This window comes from Varroa jacobsoni, unplaced genomic scaffold, assembly GCF_002532875.2.
Source record: "Varroa jacobsoni isolate VJ856 unplaced genomic scaffold, vjacob_1.0 scaffold_429, whole genome shotgun sequence".
Taxonomy (NCBI): Eukaryota; Metazoa; Arthropoda; class Arachnida; order Mesostigmata; family Varroidae; genus Varroa; species Varroa jacobsoni.
The window spans coordinates 66,029-87,252 of NW_019213331.1; the positions used below are offsets into that span (position 1 = coordinate 66,029).

The 21,224-nt window shown below is 39.7% G+C and overlaps 2 protein-coding genes and 1 long non-coding RNA gene across 3 annotated transcripts in view; 1 reads left to right on the forward strand and 2 right to left on the reverse strand.

The window, feature by feature from the left end:
- The window catches only part of LOC111260337 (uncharacterized), a 55,533-nt gene extending 55,324 nt beyond the window's left edge, over nucleotides 1-209 (reverse strand). Inside the window, exon 1 of the mRNA XM_086968272.1 lies at nucleotides 38-209. The gene's annotated coding sequence lies outside the window, so the exon portion shown is untranslated. The remainder of the gene's footprint in view (nucleotides 1-37) is intronic.
- A 1,527-nt stretch (nucleotides 210-1,736) lies between these two features.
- On the reverse strand, nucleotides 1,737-9,199 carry 14-3-3zeta (tyrosine 3-monooxygenase/tryptophan 5-monooxygenase activation protein zeta). The gene is made up of 4 exons (XM_022832974.2): nucleotides 9,032-9,199; nucleotides 7,895-8,135; nucleotides 6,949-7,332; nucleotides 1,737-5,076 (listed from the first exon to the last, which is right to left on the reverse strand). The coding sequence occupies exons 1-4, from the start codon at nucleotides 9,082-9,084 to the stop codon at nucleotides 5,017-5,019; spliced, it is 738 nt and encodes a 245-aa protein (XP_022688709.1). The 5' UTR covers nucleotides 9,085-9,199; the 3' UTR covers nucleotides 1,737-5,016.
- A 4,003-nt stretch (nucleotides 9,200-13,202) lies between these two features.
- Nucleotides 13,203-20,913, forward strand: LOC111260327 (uncharacterized). Its single transcript, XR_002680282.2, has 2 exons — nucleotides 13,203-15,165; nucleotides 19,455-20,913. It is a non-coding gene; the product is annotated as an uncharacterized LOC111260327 (long non-coding RNA).
- The last annotated feature ends 311 nt before the right edge of the window (nucleotides 20,914-21,224 follow it).

The following is a 21,224-nucleotide window of genomic DNA, read 5'->3' on the forward strand; positions in this document are numbered from 1 at the left end:
AATGGTGCAGATTTCAAATGAAAATATAAGGACTAACCCTGTAACAGCAATTGCCAAGTAGGCGTTCACTTTGCCATGCTCTATACGGAGTGATCCAATGTTTAGTTTTCACGAAATGGCTTCCAAGGAAGTTGAATGAGAAACAAAATCATTTTATACCTTCAGGGTTGGTACCTCTTAGAAACACATTCCAGCCACAATGGCACCGTCTCTAATTGCAGAAGGCCTGACTGAATAGGGATTTTCCTGTCTAGCATTTTACGAAAACCCGCTTAAGACGCTGTTAATATATTTAATTAATATACACACATTGGGCCTTGTATGATCTTTCTGAGATAATAAAATTTCTAAAATATGACCCTGAATGACTGCGCGCATAACTTAACAGAATAATATAACACTTTTATATTATAGAAGACAGAAGATCAGAACCAGTAAACATCTGTATTAATTGTCACCGCATATAAAGGAATTAACGCCCTTGTCTAGTCGCATTTCGTTGAAATAACTACAGCGCCTGCTTCTGGGTAACGTTTGTTGCATTCCACGCCTTCAGTTCTATAACTATGCTACAGCGTTTATTTGCTGAATGAGTTTTAGGATCACAACTCAATATCCAATATAAGTACGGTATCTTTACTTATAAATCTTCATAAATTAACTACAGCGTGCTGTATTCATTGATATACTAAAGTCTACCTATGATAAAAAAAAAAAAACTAAAAGCTAAAGTTATTGTATGAAACCGTAACAAGTCAAGGTAAACGTGGAGCTGAAAGGCAAGACAGGAATAGCTAGACCTCTAACTCACCGTACCACCACTTGAAATGTTTCACTTTCGCCTGTTGCCGGATACGCTTCGCGTTATCCGGCGTCAATGGCGGAGGATAAAAGGGAACGTGAGATGGTCCCTCCTTGCCCCTTGCCCTCTGCTTCGGGTCCCTAATTAGCTACAAGCTTTTGTCAGAAATTACTATGGCAGTTAGAAAACAAAGTTTTAGCGGCTAGATTGGAAAAAACAGAGCATGCATATGTTACAGGTAACCAGGTATCCCGTAACTTCCGCAAAGAAAGTGCGCGTACAGATGCGTGGAAGACAATCGACGGGCGTTCTATCCTCAGTACCAAAAGTCGCCTTGCTTGACGCTGTATACGCAACATAGCCCTCAAAGTGGTCATGAAACGACAGAGCTATCTGGTGTTTGTTCCCTCTTAAGCAGCTGCCACTGTTACTATGGCCGCCGCGGGTGCTGTCACAGTAAAACGAATGACGGTAGTAATTTACTGTTGGTCAGCAGAATCCGTATCATATTAAGTGGATCTTCTCTGGACATCTGTGGACACCAGTTACTGGGATCCTGGCTCTATTCGGTAGTAGTCTAAACAAAGCCTGGCATTCGCTTTTTCCCCGGCCCTCAGCACCACCCTATTCGCAGCACACGGTATTCCCAAAATCATTTTCTCACCTCTTCTCTTCTCACTTCGGTAGTACAAATGTGCTTGGCAAACGTTTGGAATGATCGGCACTTTGCCTTAAACCATACAGCAGAGTTTAAGCTATAATTCACAGTTTTTTAGACTGGGAACAAGATAGCACCATAACGTCCTGTCCATCAATAAAAAAAAACTAATAATTCATCAGTTGTGTTAAATACTACAGCTTTGTAATCATGAATATAGAAAATCCGCACAAGTTGTATTAGTACATAAGACCCAAAGAGAGAAGCACCACGCGCTCTCCGTCGAATACTTTTATTGAAAACATGAACAAAAGGGGGCTTACAGAAAGATCATTCATGTACATCAAGTTTGGTGATCTAAGCGAGTGTTCCCCATTGCCACTTAATTGATTTAATCTTTACTTCCAATGGATAACATCCTGTTCCTGCGGTTGCTACCTTCATAGTCAACGTTAGCGAAGTTAGCATGATGAAAACACGAGAAGAATAGGGGATATTGGTTGTTAAAACAGAATAAGGCTTAACGACCATGCTTTTCGAAAATGGAGTCTTGATGGTGTACTGCTCGCGGTGACCTAGCGTTTTCACACAGCTTACAGTTGTTTTTATGCGTCATATGTACGCATAAGGGTATCTTCTGGGGTGAAAATCTGAAGTCTGTCATTCCCTTTTTGATTTGATGTGTAAACGCAGGGTTGATCAGAGTCATCCCATTCCAGCATTTCATCGTTGAAAAACACATACAATGCTATCGTACCATTGCTATATTCCAATAATGCATTATCGTTACCAAAATCTAATTGCCATCTTGGTTACTTAAAGCAGGGTAATATTTAATCGCTGCAACTGAGTAAAAAATCTGAGTGAAATCCGGGCTATTTAGAAAACCTGTTGAATAACTGAATGCATAAATACTAGAATACTTATAGGTAATAGTATGAACAGTTGATTAGAGATAACGAATGAAGTGAATAATTGAAAATGAGATTCTGCTTGAGTGAGTAGTTTTGGAACGACTTCTGTAAGAATCAGAGAGAAGTTTTGTTGTTATTACTTTTGTTCTATCGTCGCTTGAGTGGACCAAGTTATTACGTTGTTCGTTACCTCGATATTCTCTAGCTCTCATCGCGCTAACGTCACAGGACTGTTTTACTGCGTTGTTTCTTTAATTGCTGTACAAGACGACAACATTCGTTGTTCAGTCAAGTAGATTTGAACGTTTTTTACGTCTTATAGTTCCTTGCGTTGGCTTTTATTGTCAAAAATTGATGCTTTTACTGCAGTGGCATGCTTGTCGATACCATATTCGCTTGCGCAATAGCTACTAAACACGACAACTAGGACAGGCGTCTGGATGAACTGAGCCACGATACAACTACCTGTTGTAGCCAATTCTGTTGGAATAAGCATAATATACGAGAATGTATATATATATATATATATACATCAGTTAATCCAGGTACGCATCGTGATCTGCCTCTGACCGTCACACTCAGAGAGCAGACTCAATCTGTCCAGACGACAAGTCCGGTGAGCGAACGACAACGAAGTAGATATTCTTCCTTTTCCCAGCTACTCCCGACCCGGCCCAGGATGTTGCTGTCGCATGGATCTGTTTGGATCTGCCGATATGAGCCGAGCCGGCCATCGTAGGCGACAACTACATCGTTGGAGATCGAGAGGGTTCTAGCCGGGCTTCAAGCAAGAACCCAATTGAGTTGAATAGAGACTAGGTTATTATTATTCATATTATTATTGTTATTATTATTATTATCAATATTATCGTTATTATTATTATTAAGAGAGCAGGAGGTTGGTTCGTTTGTTTGTTTGTCATTTTCTTGTTTGTTGCTTTGTTTGCTTGTATTATCAGTCGTCTATTTATTGTTATCAGGTTGTCCTTCATCATTTCGCCTTTTGTTAAGTGTCACAGTTAGCTTCTTGTTCTCTATGTGAGTGCCATATTTGAGTGTATCTGCGTGGTTTTCGATTACCATCTGTTTTATTTTTACCTTCACGTTGTTTTATGCTTTTTTGCTTTTTCGCGGGCTCCCTCGCCACTTTCTCCGCTGTCGACGTCCGTATCTTTGTTTATCGGGCTTCGTTCGTCTGTTTGTTTGTTTGTCCGCTTGCGTTTTAGTTGTTTTGTATCGCTTTTTGTATGGTTTACGTACGCTCTCTATATTCTGTTTAGTAGCCTCCTTCGTGTGGTTGCACGCTATTATTTTCTCGTTTACGATAGAAATCTTTCTATATTTTTATATAATATAATCAGCATCATTATTATCAGCATTTCTTATTTCATCTATTATTATATCGACGCAATGTTATCAGCAGCATCATCACCCTTCCGTCTTTTTCCATGTCTCAATGTTTTCATAGCATCGTCCTTGTCTTTGTCCACCTCGTCACCAACTGGTTATTAATTAATGGTTGATTGTGTTATTGTAAGCGTTGTTGCTCGTCTGCTGTTCCGTATGTTTTGCGGCGTGCACACTCCATTGGTTTCCGTAAACAACCTGTTGTATGTTATATGAACTACTACGTCAGCCTTGTTTGCATCGTGGTCTAGGATCGTTTTTGCGTGTGGTGTATCTGAGCGATTGTGTTTCGGTGTTCCTGTTATGTTGTTGTCTATGGGAGACCCGCGGTGTTCCTTTCTCTCATGCTTTCTTCTCTCGCTCTCTTGCACTTGCGCTCATTCTCATCATCACCGTCATCATCATCATCATCTAGCATAATTATAGTTCTTTCATTATTCTCTCGTATAGCATTTTGCCTTCTTTATCATCGTATCAGCATAGTCGTTATTGGAGCATCACATCAGAACCAACGCACACTAATAATTTCATAATTATTACTCAAGGATAGCTTTTTTAGCATATTATATATATGTATATATATATATAATCAAACATTTCAGTGGTTTATCGTTTATTGTTGTTCCTTTAGATAGAATAGAAATCTGTTTTATTTAGTATAAGTATTATATTGTCTTTATTTTGTTTTTCGACTTATGCGCATACGCTCTTTCTCTCTCTGATTCGCTCTCTCGCTTTAACTGTGAAGTGTTAAATGTTGATTTTTCTGTTTGAAGAACTGAAATTAACTTTATCGCTTTTATTTCAATTACATCTACCTTGATTAATCATTCTTCCAGCTATCCGCTGGTATTTATTTTGTCTCTCATGCGGTACAGTGTATGTCTGTGTACTTGTTTGTCATCTTTGTCTGGCTGCGAAACAATTCGTTACCAGCAAAATACATTCCATAATCATCATCATTTATATATATATATATATATATATTTTCATTTTATTAAGGTGTGTACTATTATTTTAATTATTAGTGTTGGAACCAAGGCTTTTTTTTTTCGGATTGCAATTGTGTGACTGTTTGTTTGTTATTGTGGTTTTTTCAATTTGACGATGCCGATCGAGCCCTCCTGGAGAGATGTAATTTATGTCCCTATCAAATCGACGACTCCTCGGAATGGGGTGAAGGGAGGGCACACACAGGGCGCGCTGCCAGGAGACTTACGAGAATGTGGCTGGTTCTAGTTTGCGTCTCCTTCGGGTGCAGCTCCCTCTTCTCCTTGCGTATCCGAGGTCCACAACTGTAACATTAAGTACGAAATACGACCCAAATACACACACAAAATAAGAGAAAGCGTTAAATGAATCCACTAGTAACTTCTAAGAATTGTGCTTTACACTGCATTGTGGTTTTGTGGCTGTGTAGAATTGCATACGGTCAATAGTGAGCTATTTCACGTTAATTGTCAACGCTTCTCAAAAATTACAATTTAATTACTTCATTTATAACGTCAAATTTAATAGGCATCTCCGATTCTGTCCATAAGAATATAAGCTGAGAATTATGTCAAAACTGTTTTTCGTGACTACCATGTTCTACCAAAGTCATGTCTGAAGTATCCCAACACACTAAAAAGGAACCAAATATCTATATGCAATCGACGATCGGCAAGTAAGACAACTTCTGGTTCATCTGGGATTCCCGGCTTTTCTCATGCTCGTTTCAGTGCTCAACCCGCCAAGACCGTAAGAGCAAATACGCAAACAAGAAACAAAATGCACACAAAATTTTGTTTGCTGAAAGTTATCTATAACTCTTTGACCAGCCTAAACACCTAATTCTTTGGTTGAGCCCGATGCAGGTGCATTTTATTGATTACATATTACGTATTAATAAACTAAGACGGTTGCCCGAAAAAACAAACCTGCAGTAGCTTTTTGCCGTATTTAGGATCTCAAGGTACATAGAAAAATTCTCGGCTAGTTTAAAGCCTCTTGTATAAGCGCGAAGAACATGCTGATAGTAATAACGTCGATTAAGTACTTAATTCTAGGTATACATAAATAGAACCTATTATAGCTACTTGTGTCATTTGTTATTATTATAATTATCCTATTAAATAGTTTCGATGGATTTTCAAGGACGAATCAAGTCAAAAGGGAGATTCAATTCCGAAACTAGACATTTTTTCATTCCCCTATAATTGTTCATTCGTTAAGAATGAAGACGACTCATACAATTGAGGATCCATTGATACTTGGTAATGACTCACGGTCATCTTGATTTTCGGAAATTTCGCAAACAGCTTTATATGATCAGCGGTTTATAACGCTTTGTCATGTAGCGCGCCCCGACTAAAGATACCGATACATCAACACCAAGTATTTAGATCTATTATTATTCAAGCCATCCTTTGTACTTTAGTCATATGAGTCGATGAAAAACTCAAAATCCGAAATAGCGTACAGAGATTTGCAATGACACCATTCTACGAGTGGTTCAATACCGCTTCAAAACTGTTATTCCAATGTCCATTTGGGTATATATTTGTCTACCGCTACGTTAAGTGGTACTCCTACGTGGAAAATCCTATATGGGGTGCATCATTCATTACTTCATTGTTGAGTGGATTAACCACCATCGGTAAACGTTTCGCAATGGGTAAAATACTGGTGTCATCCGATATCAAGTATAATGACAAAGCTAGATTCCGGAACAGATAATTCAAAATGAATAAAATATGGCTATTGGTCTTGAATTCAAATATATGAAAACAGTATATTTATATACGCTTTTTTACGTCTTCTTCAGGTTGATACGCGTATCGGTATATTCGTTTCTTCCATTTACAGCCCTTCTACAGCCCTTCTTAACAAGTCATAGCGGCTGTTGGAGTGGCTTCGGGTACCAATGTAATGGTGATGTGCGCTTTAAGCTGTGTTATAACTCTTTGTATTTTGTTTTAATCTTGTCAAGTTTGTGACTGAAGAAGTAACAACATATGCGACGCGCAACTAAGCGCAAAAAAGTAACGATTAATCACCATTGACATCTAGTTATTGTTAGAGAGCTAACGCAGGTTGTCTATAGAAATAATTGTATTAATAATAATCGTAGCAAAAAAAAAATCGTCTCCATTATCTATTTTTGGAGATATGGTCCAGTTCCGTACCGTAAGGTTGTCACGCAGCAACTGCATTATCAGTGTGGAGTCCTTGTATGAATCCTCGTTGAGCGTATCGAGCTCCGCAATAGCGTCATCGAATGCTTGCTTCGCCAGTTGACACGCCTTGTCAGGTGCATTGAGAATTTCGTAGAAAAAGACGCTAAAGTTAAGCGCCAAACCAAGTCTGATCGGGTGCGTGGGCTGCATCTGGCCCTTGCTGATATCAAATGCTTCTTGGTATGCCTTCTGCGACTCCTCGACCACAGACGTGCGCTGATCACCTGTGGCAACCTCAGCTAGATAACGATAATAGTCGCCTTTCATCTTCAGGTAGAATACCTTAGATTCTGTGTTCGTCGACTTTGGGATCAGAAACTGGTCCAGTAGACCCTTGATTAAAGGAAAAACATCGTCAAAATAACGAACAGCAGATAAACGATACAAAATAGAAATGAAAATAAGATCGCCGCACCACTAATCAGGTACGAAACAAGTAATATTTATTCGCCATGTGAAATTACGCTGAGAATATAAAGCCTCTTACAATTTCAGGAATAAACTACAACCCTCAATGATTTATGATACCCTAAAGAAGATAAAATGGGTTGCCTTGTACAGATGAAATGAGACTAAGTGCTTTAAAACAGTGCAAATTAATTACAATAAGAACAACATACTACGCACAAGCATCAATCGATGGAGATTATAGTATGCAAACTACCACAAAGAAAGGTACATATATAATAGGTACGTCGATCAATGTTTGTACACTGCTACCAAACGAATTGTAAATCACAGATGGCAAACACGACATCAATGTAAAGCAACCGGTGAAGTGATAATGTATACTTAAATGTTCTACTCGAAATTCTATATTTTTTATTTGAATAAGGAAAGCCTTTTTATTTTAAATTTTACAACTGAAACACATAATGGATATCACTCTACTCACAAGCACACTCTGGCATATATCGGTGAGCTCTTTTTCAACCTTCTCACGATATTCTTTGGCCATGGCCTGCTTCTTCTCCGACCCTTCGGTCTTTTGCTCGATGGAAGAAATAACCCGCCACGAACTCCTGCGTGCACCAACCACGTTCTTATACGCAACCGACAGAAGGTTACGTTCTTCGTTCGACAGCTCTGGAGAGCTCTCTGTGATCTGCTTCATCGCCGCCGCCATATCATCGTACCTGTATCAATAATGCGCGCAATTCGGCGGCCCAGCAACACCGATTAGAAGAACAACAATTACAACTTAGATACTGTACATTTATACTTAACGTAACCACAGTCTGAAAGAATATGCAGACGTTGAAACTGAGCGATCCCTCACTCTCTAACTTTATCCCCTTAATAAAAGTCATTCTGACCCCTATAATCATCTGTTCAGACATTGAATTTTGGCTTTGTAAAACATTTAGACTACCGTCATCACTGTGACTAATATAAGGGTCATGACACTCAACGAGCGTACATTATAATAGACCAACGGCAGTAACGTACAAGCGTGCAAAGCGGTCTCTGGTGGTCTAGCTCTAGTAGCCAGTTTTCACTAGACCTATAAGTTACGAATTACGCACATCCTGGCGACGGCCGGCCGGCCGGACGGACGGACGGACGGAAGGACTCATCCACCTCCGAGCTCGTCTCCTCAGAAGCCCATAAACTAGCAATTAGAAAGGTTCGTATAGCTTGACAAATTCAGGCGGCTTCTTGGCAGTCAGTCCCCGCGGCCCTTTGGGGAGCAGGCAGCTAGCCCGGCGGCACGCACACCAATCGAGAGGCCATAAATAGCATGCTTGTTGGCTGGATGGACTGACGCCCCCGGGGCCCTGTAGATGCGGGGCGGCCGATGGCCAACCTAGTCTTCAATGATGCTAGACCGTCTACCGTCTTCTCACGGAACAATAACGATTACTTTGGGCAGTATCGTCCGCACGCCTGATCGGCACCAGCGGCAGCAACAGCCGCAGCAAGCAACGGTGAGGGCAGGAGAAGAACCTATGTGGTGGCCGGCGCAGTGACAGAAGACGCACGCCTCGACCGGTCAGCTTTGAGAATTTGTCCAGACGGGGGTATCACTTACCTCTCGGCCTGCTCGGCGATCTTCGCCTGCTGCACAAGCTGCTCCTTGTCCATATCGGCACACTCAGCACCCGCGAGCACGACTCAAAAACACCAGAAATCGCCAAAAAATTACCTCGCTATACAAAATGGCAGCAGCGGTACCAGCTATAGGGTGGCGAGGAGCGGATAAACGCATGACGACCACGGCCAAACGCGAGCGACACCGCCCTCTTGGCGGCGGGCACTTTCGAATACCTCAACCTCTCCTCTCTAAGGCTTCGTAATAACTCTGCCTCAATAAGAAATATATATATAGATGAACCATTAGTTTCATTTACGGTAACAAATTTTTACTGCGTATTTTCATCTATAATTTAAAGTAATGATCTGTTAATCATGTACTCATAATTAGAAGTGTAAGTTGAGGAGCCAAAAAAAGGCCAGGCATGTGTACGACTGTTAGCAATTTTTATTTTGGCGTGATGCATTTAACAGCCTGATACAGTTTATGACATTTTATGTAGAATATTGATGGCTAAATCTAGCGAATACAAACTTATAGTTCTATATTATTATTATATTATATATTTAATTACGCTTAATGTACCTATTCAATATTTTTTCGAAATTTTCGGTAAACTAATCAAGAGTTAATCACGTTAACCCGCTTTACAAGAAATCGCACCCAATCTTGTGCACTTACGATATCACGCACATAGTCTGAAACTGGTTTTCAGATTTATATTCAACGCATAGGAATCTAACAAGGAAATCCATTTTAACAACATAGATTTTCACCTAGTGCGAAGTATCTAAAATGACGGAAGTGCAAGCAATCTAAGTATACACCGAAGTTTGTATCTCATATGTTGCTTATTTGTCTTGCTAGTCATTATCCGAAGTTTAATTAATAGCTGAATTACCCCGATATGCTATTCCTATGTAGAAAATGTAGTCACCGCAAAATTTCCCTTATTCTCCATGACATTCGTGCCCATCGCGATGGATTGAACGGAGACAGCTAAGTTTAAAACGCTTTGTAGCCCACACATTACTGACAAAAGCAGCAGCAAGAGAGCCTACGAATTTGTGCTATTACTGGGCATGCTTACACCGCGTAATCACTCATTATACTGCAGTATATCAAATGCTATCATAATTTCAATCTGTGAATGGCAACAATCTCAATAACTTTGATGCTTGAGGTATATGTTCATTTTGAACCTTTAACGGGTCATTATTGGCCATTACTTCAAGAAGTCGATAATAATTAACATATACGCTGTACGGTTGTGCAATACCTGCTTACAAGACCCATCACAGGATTAAGATACAGATTGAATTGTTGTTGCGACATCGAGTTTTAATCAAGCCACAGGTCGCTGAAGTACCTGCTCAAGTTCTCAAAGTTCTCATTGAATTTCTCATTTAGTGTACATTATGCCCTTGCGAGAAACTTTTATTATTAACACAATACATTATTCCGGAACTAATTATTTCCGGAACATACTGCTTGAATAAAGTATATAACTATCTGTAGGTTACATCATGAGGCTTGTATTCCAGGAACTATTTCAATAGAATATCTGAATTTTTTTGCCTCCTGTTAACCTGCATTAGCATAATATATATTTACATTATAGTTCGTCAACAAATGAATGACGGTATTCAACAGCATAGTATTACAAGACAGCAGTCGATAAATTTTCTTTTTTTTTTAAGAATTTGTATCAAAAAAAGGATTTGACCTATAACTATGTAACAATTAACTATCCATAATCAATGAGCTAGTTCTCAACCTAATAGGAGAACATGGAAATGTGTTCCGAAAAAAGCCTACGACCGAAGCCATGGCCAATTATTTTACAGTTGAATACAGGCTAGCCCGATCCAATGGGTTGGCATGTCTTAGATTCCTTATGATTATTAGTGCCATCTGGTCTATTCTTGTTTACGTGCCTCAGCTGGCAAATGTTGCGGCGTAGAAAGCTATGCCCACCAATACCTGGTAAGGTCTTGTGTTGCGGCGCCAAAAACCTATTTAAATTATTGTATAACAAAAATGTAAAAGCGTGACAAAAAATGATTGCAAAAACCAGATGAGTAAACGATGAGTTTGATTTTGTCGTTTTAACCTGTTATCCTTACACAAACTAACCATAGATCCCAAAAAAATTTCGGAGTCCGTAGGTGGAATTCTTCTGACTCTTATAGTTTGAACTCTATCGTATTGTATTGTAATAAGGTTGTCGGTTACGGTGTACAAACAGCTTATGAGAAACATTACCGCAAAATTATCTTTTTGTCTGGCAATTTGGACGACGTATATAAAATGCAGAAACACTAAAAGCTACCCTTAAAAAAGAATAATAAGAAGAGCGTTAAAAAAAGAATAAAAGAAATTGCTGTAATGACTGAGATTAACAACCGGCCCGGCTGATTCGTTTATCTGATCTTTTGCTCTAGGATTTGAACAATTTCTCTGCTCTCAGATTATTGATTATGGTTCATTGCGATTCAGTTACAAATTTAACAAGAAGCAATTTTTTGGCGCTCTTTTTTGAAAAATAGCGCGCCCTCCTCGGAGTCCGTCATGGGAAGCTTCGAGAAGAGGCGACCGATCGCCGGTCCGGTTTGCCCTTCCCTCACCGGATCTTAAATGCGTTTATTCTCAACTGAGTTGCGCGCGCACGATTAGCGCCATCTTTGTAGTATTGATCCATCTATCGTCGTTCAACAGCACCACTGTCACAGGCACTCCGCAACTACCAGTACTGATCAACAGCTAATAGAAATGAGTGGCAGGGAAATCAGCAGCGATCGTGGCTTTCTTGGAGTAGTGACAGTGAGACACAGACAAACGGGGAGAGAGAGAAAGAGAGCACGAGTAGGGTTGAGTGAGTAAACGGGAGATAATAGCATTGCCAGAATTGGATGGAGTGTCTCAATGCGAGTCCGACTTCGTTGACGGGATCAGTTAGTTCTTCAACATCATGCACAACCGGAGTGACAGCAGCAGCGAACGCGGGAGAAACAGCTGCGATGGCGGCGGCGGCGCCATAGAAGGAACGGAATTGAGTGGATAGCGAGGGAGGGAGGGAGTTAGTGGTGGGTTGACGGTTGCGTTTTTCTTCTTTTTTGTCTTCGTCGTCGAGTCGGCCGTGCAGGTTTTTGCTTGAGGCCGCTGCCTTTTTTTTGTTGAAGGTTTGGCGATTAATGTCTGGTGCAGAAGGTAATGTAGCCGATGGTAAGCGACAGCAGGCATAGCTACAAATCGCTGAATAAAAAAAGGCCTGCACTCTTTTTATTAAATAGTGCTTAGGCGAAAGTACTCATCTATTCTTCATAGCAATTTCGACGGTAGTGTCGGCCAAGTATATTTTATGCGGCCGCAATGACAATACGCGTTTCGAAGGCCAATCGACCAGTTGCTTGAGCGACATCTTTTTTCCATGCTGATAGCAAAAGTGACTGATAGAACAGCAGCGTCGCTCGCATGTCACTTCTAGTAAATGTAGAAATCCAATAGTTTGACATCTGATTTGATTAAAATGTCGACTGCAGTAGCGAGGACGACAAACGCAGCGTTAGTGGTTGGGGCCGCCGCCGTTACCGGCGACACGGGCGGCACCAGCGGCTACGTTCGTAACAGCAGCGATCACAGCAATCATCAGAAGCTTCAATTCAGCCATAGTGCGACGTCTCTCCTTTCAGGAAGTGGAGCTGCACTAGCCTCTGCTTCGGCGGTCCGTACGCTGCTGTGGCTGAAGCGTAATAGTAGCGGCGTCAGCAAGCGAGAGAGACAGCGACGAGGACGGTCGTGCCGGTAGCGCAATGCCGGTAAGCAACGACTGTGAGCAACAAGCAGGATAATGCTGCTGCTGCTGCTGTAACAACAACAACAACCACAGGCTGCGTCGTTGACGAAAACAAAAACGGCGGTAAACGAGTGCGGGAGAGTGGAACAAATCTGCGCGTGTTTCAGCGAAGTTGGATAGCGCGCATATTGACTCTACTCTCGCGCACCCTTACGCCACTGAGCCACCAAAAGGCGACAAGTATCGATAAAGCAATAAAAATGATAATAGTAGATAGATTGTTCTGTCTTACTAACTTAAACGAGAGCACAGCTAAAGTTCTCAATTGAGCGTTCGACTATAAATTAATTTATTATTTGAGTCTCTGCTACGATCGCGGCCGCCGCTGGTTTTTTCTGCTAGTGCCGTCGTCGCCTTGTTGCTCATTCGGCTGTCAGGTGGCCGCCGTCTGTCGTGCGCTAAGCGATCGGCAGGCTAAGTCGATACTGTTAACCTCACGGGTAGTCACTGCATTAATGGCGGTCGTGGCTGCAAGCGGCGAGGCAGGCGATTTGTCACTATTATTGTTTCATAAAGGTTAAATAGACGGACATGGGAAATGTAAAGAAATAAGCACGAACTAAGACAGACAGGTAGTTAAACCGCCTGCGGTTATAGCTCTGCCTGTTGCTGCTAATGTCGACCTAGAAGCTATGCGGTTCGATTATAATCTATAACGCTAACTTTTGCTATCGCAACGGCCACCGCTTCAACCGTGGCCATTTCACCATCGGAATCGGCCAACAATATTCTAACACATCTACTGCTTCATCTTTCAGTCTACAATCAGCTATTACTGATGATTTGACCGTTACAGCTGCGAATTTAGTTGCGCGCTTCGATTTACACTTATTCGGAGTGTTGTGATGTAGTACTCTGGAGGCAAAGCGAATCGAACACTTAGTACCATCTACCAAATGCTACGATCAAGTGAACCGTCGACTGAATTGAAAACGAACAGCAAAGTGTAGAACATACTTTTAGAAGAATGGTAGTAATAACTATCAGTATTATCAATAGCGCTACCACTACCTTTGCGGTTGCTGCTGCCGTTTCGCTCCGGCCGCGGCTGCTCTTGTTGGTACCTGTGTTTGTGTTGTTGTTATTATTATTATTACTAATATTACTGCGACCGGTGATGGTCTTGCTTAGGCAGCGACTGGTCCAGCTCTATATTCGCCCTGATTCAAGGGGGCAATTGTACGGAGCAATCCCATTGATATTTATCATAATCACATTTCCGAATATTGATGTACCGATATTAGACGACAACAGAACATTTTAATATAATATTTGAAAACTGAATAAAGTAGAACATTTAATAAGCGTATCCAGCATAATACTAAATTAGATTTCTTTGCAAGTTTGATGAACTTCAATATTAATGAGATTGAAGAAATGCCTGGTTGTGCACTGGTGGGTCTTGAGCTACAAAGTGAGTGTCATTAGGCATCAAAACATGTATTTTCCTAAAAAAATCGTCATAGTGAAACACCTGATTTGGACCGCGGCCCTCGCAGTGGACTGATGTCTGTCTGACAATCTACACATTTCTTTAAGTGACTTTTCCTGGTGTTTAGGATCTTGGCTGTTGACACCAATTAAAGCTAGCAGCGTTGGACCTATTCGATTACACGAACAATTTCTGCTAGTAAATATCTCTAGCCTTATTTATTGGCAATATGCATTATCGTTTTTTATTTCGCAACACTGGCGTGATTTGCTTGATCTTTTCTACAGGTACGATGATGTAGTTGGAGCCAAGAAGTACATTACCTAACATATTTCTTCTTCTTCTTTCTGTTCGTCGAATGTGGAGCGTTACTTATTTCCCGTTGCATACAAAAACATCCAGGGAAGTTCCTAGAACGTTATCTCATCTATCGAACAGTAGCCCAAAGGCGTAGGGAAGGCGATTGTCGAGGAGTACTGTGAAAATATTGAAAACGATATTACTTGCATTTGCAACGATGTTCTTGTCAGTATCTACGCATATAGGATATTACATCAAAATAATCGTAAATAGATTAAAATTGTGCTTCTGACTAGAAATTCATTTCATCTGGTTGAAAATCGATACGATTGTTAATCCGCTTGTTCTGGATTACGACCGTTGCCGTGGCGTGCTTAATCCTTCCTTTCAGCCTTACTATCAAACGCAAGGCTGTTGGAAACTATCTATTCGCTTGAGCCGCGACCTGTTACCAGCTAGCATATAGAAAATTGCCGTGTCTATCTATACATACTTACTGTGCAATGTTCATATTGGAAAAATGACCGCAAACGCCTAAGTGCCGTAAGCGATTTTTTTAGTGATTCGGTAAATAGAGGCCAACTAGCGACGTCGTTCATCCGCGTTTAATAAACTTCTGCACGTATCTTAAGTTGCAATGAATGCTGTAGTCGAGAATGTTTGTAGATTAGAATCAAAAGGTCACATTTGTCCCCTCGATCATTTTCGTCGCTCCCCTTATTATGCGCATCTACATGCGCATTGTGAAAAAACAGTGCCGTGCTAAGGCAGGATCGTCAAAGTTTCGCGCTTTGAATTCGGCCCGAAAGCAAAAATTATTTCATGTCTCTCTGTTTCTTGATCTCCTAGTTGCCTAAAACAGACTACTTACGCTTTTATTATGTGTATCTGCGTTTAGCTTGCTGCGTTACCCATATGATAAATAAGTGAAACCCATTGTTTGTTCCAAGTTAAAACCGCATAGCATGGTGTCATTCACCAGCTTTTATTATCACCCACAGGCCCGTAATCACTGACCCGACTCCGACATTCCACTAGCCGACGCTACTCCCTATGTCCTTAAATCCTCTGGCGTTGTCTCTTGCAACAGAAGTGTTGCGAATGCTCTCTTCATTCGGACTTCATTGCTCTTTACTGCCTCTCCTCTCCCCTTCTCTGTAAACTATAGCAACAGTCCGTTTTGGCGATGATCTATTTGGCCTTACATAATAGTCCTCAGAAATAATACCTCCGGATTTTGAAATAAAATCTCCCTGTTTGATCGTACTGCGTGTCTTACAAATATCTATTTTTTCGTCCTCTGGGTCTTGTATTTTCTGTTTTTGGTTCTGCACTTCTGCGTGAGTGAACAGCTGCGTTTCATGCTTCGGGTCGCTGCTTGTTCTGTCATGTCGAAAGCCGACCTGGAGCGCCTGGGCCCACTGGTCGGTTTTTCTCCGTTATCACTCTCCTCGGTTGTCTGATTGCCCCCACCGATAGTAGTTGACTGAAACTCTCACCTGCACTATAGTGCTGGCTTAAAATTTGGCTTGCCTAGTTGATGAGATTTATTGTCCAGGTTCGGCTTTTTTTTCTTATACGTTTGCTTATGGTGAACTGTATTGCCGTAGATTCCGAAGTTCATGCCCGAGTTGCCTATCATCAGGTACTACCTGCATTAAGTTCTTCAAAACGGTAGATTATCAAGTACTAAGCCAAATATTTTTCCGACCAACCTTTTTGTTCACCCGTCTGATCAACATTCTTAAGTACTTAACTAAGCGAATTTATGTTGTTGTGCATTGAGTCCTGTTGTAGTCACCTCGTGATTCTGTCGACTGCGCTGCTGTAAAATAGCTTGCTTGTGTATGGACACAAGTCAGACCGCACTGATCTAACTAGTGTTCATTCTTATGCATAATCAGTTTTTCGTCGACAGTCATGCAAAGACATCTCGTCTGGATGCTACCTGACCGTTTGTTCCAGACAAAGCGTTGTGTGTTAAACATGATGATGTGATAAATTTTTCAGAAGTTCGTATATACTATATAGTACACTGTTATATCTGGCAAAATAGATTTACCTGACAAGATTACATTTAGTATCACATTATAGAATAACAAAACCGAGATTGAGTGATAATAAATTAAATCGAGATTTTTCGTTATTTGAAATTGTTCTCGTACTCTTGTAATTTTAAATTGCAATAGCCAATGACCTTTTTTTAACGATGAAATGAATTGTTAGGAAGTGGAGATCGCTTCCAAAGCCCATTTTTGATTAACTATTACTATTACCGATTTTCTAAATGTTCCGCAGCTCGAAGGAACTGCTGAAACTCGTTTGACGGTGGCCTCTTGTGTAACCATAGCCACCACCACGGTTGTTACCATCAGCTGTATTTTTTTTTCAGTTATTGAAATACAAATACGAAACTTAAACGCCCAAGGGCTCGCAGGCATCGTGGGGCTCTTAAAATGTAGGTTTGACTCATACATTTAGCACACCGTCATTTTGTTTTCACTACAACTGTCCAGAATAGCTGTAAAGGCTTTCAATAGTTTTTGAAGAGGTTGGATTGCTGATGAGTACGCGCAACTACGGTCTATCGCAATATACGTAAAATGAGTACGGTAATGGGGAACCTTGGGCCTATAAATGCCTTTAGATGAGACATACACATATACACATACCATATCGACCTTTTTTCATTGAGAATTATTTCTGATCCAATATTTAGAACGAAGTTCGGTCGTGAGGACGGTTTGAGTATATCGAAATAAATAAATATATATATATATATATATAAGTTTACCTAATGCAATTATTGGTACTATTATTACACACTAAAAGCAATGGGTACCACGAAGGAGAAATACCAATATTTTCATAAAGGACTCTCCTATTAAATGGCCTAAGTGAACTCACTAAAATTATTAATTTCGTAAAAAATATCAATCGAAAGCACTTGTTTTATTTACTGGCCTATATGATCCCATAAAGTGGGTCTATATGAATCAGCAATGTATGGGCCATTAATAACTTCATGCGAAAACGGTAGATATCCAATAAAGCTAAAGAGAAAACGCACTTTTTTTTTAAATGATTCTGATTATGGCTGGGGAAGCCGATGCTTTATAATTGTATACTGCTAAGTTAGGTAAGCTAAAGGCTATGTGTTCTTGAGATCATAAATCCGTATCAGGCTCTGCCAGGCTGTGTGAGTGTGCCAAAGTTTGAATGACCAAGTACTAGCACATCTATAATTTACATTTTATTCGAGAAATGAGGAGGAAGAATGACAAAGTGCACACCGTTCTTCAAAGCTAATTTTGTCGGATGGAAGCTTATGTAACTATCATGTTTACGCATGATTATTAGCATAACAATAATTAGTAAGGATAATTATTACTCATAATGAATTTTAATCCATGACCGTGATTATCTACAATGTGGCGCATATGTTGGTAATATTATTTATTTATTTATTTTTATTATAATTATGCGAATGAAGTCACCAAGATTTCTTTCAAAAGAAACTGCTTATAATACGTTGTTCACAACAATAATAAATGGAACAACGAGTGGTAAAAATAATGCTGCCGTTTAGCTCATGTATATGTATATTCATGAAATACAAAAATCTACTATAAAAACTGCCTATTGAAATTTGGTGAAAAAAAGAAGCAATTCTGTAAGGCGAATTGCATTAATTAACGTGCATATTTTTGAAATAGTTTGAATAGCTTTCAAATTTAAAATTAACATTTCCATATTGAAAAAACAGACTATATATACCTATAGTCAGTAAAATTAGTTTCGTTCAACTGATTTTTATGTTGGCGTGCCTGAACCAATTACCGATTTCAAAGTCGGTGAACGCTCGGCGGAACGGATTCGGCGTTCACTGACTTTGACTTTAACACCTTTGACTTTAACTTTACTAACGACTTAACACCCGAAGCTGAAAAGAGATTACTATTGTTAGTTAGCTGAGGTGGCCACAGGAGTTCTGCGCGTATCTGTGACGCACCCGTTCTGGTGAGAGACTCTAAACTTCTTTATTAAAAGATCCTGAATGCACCTGGTAAGTCGTGTTAGTCATCCAAGCAGGCCTTTGGCAATACTATCTTCTGAGATTGCATTGCTGCCAGCAAATTTATATCAAGATCCTACACTCATTATGCCGCTTTACGTGACAACCTCATGGTAGGTTGTGAGCAGTTCATGGTTGTTATTAATAAGGGCCGACTAGTTTATGTTTGCAATTGGCTTGGCCTTGACGTATATGCATAGAAAAGAAAAACTTGTTCTAAAGGAACCGTCCCCTTAGTTCGTCACTATTGTGTCGGTTACGACATATTCATTTATCTATTACACGTATACATTTAAACATATGCGTAGTATATGCAAACCTAAGAAGCCATATGGATGGTATCTCTTTAAAGATAACCTCTTTCAAGTAGCCTCTGTATTCTACCTCGTGATATTTTAAACTTGACGTTATGTATATGATGTTTCTCTATAGGAGAGTATTGTTATGGCTGACGCCGTTCGCTTTTCTTAATCAAACCTCACAGATTACACAAACAATTATGCCGCAGGTCCATCACAAAACAGCAACTTTAGGAGTGCATTCTCTGATTACTAGTACATTAATGTGGCAGATTATATTCGGAAGTGGAGACTTATGACCTATGAGTTTGATGTATTTAGCCAAGACGTATTTGGACGTCACTATATTCACGGTGCTATCAAAATGCACCGCAAAGTGGCTTTCATGTTTCTGAGTTTGACTTGGTTGACTTTCTTGCTTCAATTTTTGTTTTGATTTGCTTTATTATTTATTTCAGCTATGGGCACCCGACATTGACAAATAGGAAACTTCACCAGTCGAAGAAGACAACTAGGATGACTACTGCAGGACTCCTAAAGGAAAATCGATTCCACTTACCTTCCAACCGCCGTGTTTCACTTGTTTTAACTGGCAACCTCGTTAACTGAAGATGCCTGTAGCCACGCTGCTACGTCGTCAATGAGACAACTAGACACATTATACTACATGCATTACATGACATATGTAGCACTGAGAACCATAACCCATCACGATCCCATTACTATTATTATAAAAAAAATCTGTAACATAAAATCGAGTTGCATAAACATTAACGATTTCAGGGCACATCAAACGCTGTGAACGCGCTGAAAAGATCCATAACAGAGTAGACATTAGAAAAAAAAAACTAAAACAAGCAAGAAACGAAAAAAACACCGAAATGATTAATACGTAAAAGATATGGTTATTAATATAAAATGACTGCTATTGTTGTTCATACTATGATCATATTTCCTCTGAAAGACACTGTTAAAATTGCGCAAAATATATTCAATTCCTATCAAATCACAGCAACATACTAAAACCGGTATTCTGCTGCTTCTGACAATACCACTGGAGAATTATAGTAAAAATCCGAACGAGAGAAGCGTTCGTTGCCTATTAGGAGTACTCTGGGATCAACAGGGTCATTACGATGATGCAAGTGCAACTGATATACTATTATAGGTCATTATTATATTGCTATCATAACGACTATTGTTTATTGTGCAATGATTTATAGCGACAACTCGAATTGAATAAATTTTATTTCTCTCAATTGAGATAGCGGAATCGAAGTAGCGGCAGGGCAAATCACCTACTGGTAATTATTATGGGCATATGCTAATAGTAGTAAGGCATTCGAAGCGGTATTGAGACGGAATAATACACAAAGTACGCGAACCAGAATGATAATGTAGATTTTAGTCATGTAAGATCCTGTTTTGATATTTTTGACCATTATAGAATTGATTCTGGGCATAAGGGGGTATATGAGTCCAGACTCTCTCTTATCAGTTAGTTCTGAGGACAATCTAAAATGGCATTACCTTGATCTCACATAACGCCCAGCTAGGACGTAGCATACTAGACTATACATTGCTTGACAATACATTGCATCGACACGGTTCGTTATTAATTTATTTATTCACTATGTAATACGCATCAAGTACATATACAATATACATATATACAATACAATAGATAAATGAAATCACAAAAGGAGCACGGAAACTTCAGGACGTGTTGGCCTACAATAGGGATCAATGTTTTCATTGAAAACATGAACCGATATGGCTTCGTTTTTTATATTCAGGATTCAATTTAATCAAGTTGCATATTAACACAGATATAACAAGATAATAATAAGGAACAAGTGTCGAAAAATGTATATATGTTAGTACAATTAAATTCTACATGAGAAGATATAATAATCAGTGCTGCATTCTCTTTTGAATGAAATCTTACCAGCTTGGAGAACGTCGCAACCCAGGTAATATCGGGAGGTCACTAATTATTCAAGAAAATGGTGTTAAATTTAATTGCGATGCTTTTATTCAATATAGACTATTTTTCTGGACACTCTTAAAAACGTCAACTTGCAAAAGCGTATATATGAGGGGTGTAGTATATTATTAAAAATGGCACGGCCATTTGTAACCAATTAAGTTGAAGCATGTTTTATGAAAGGTCGTACAACAGACCTCAAAGCTTAGCTGTCTATTCAAATAGCTCAAAAATAGCTGTC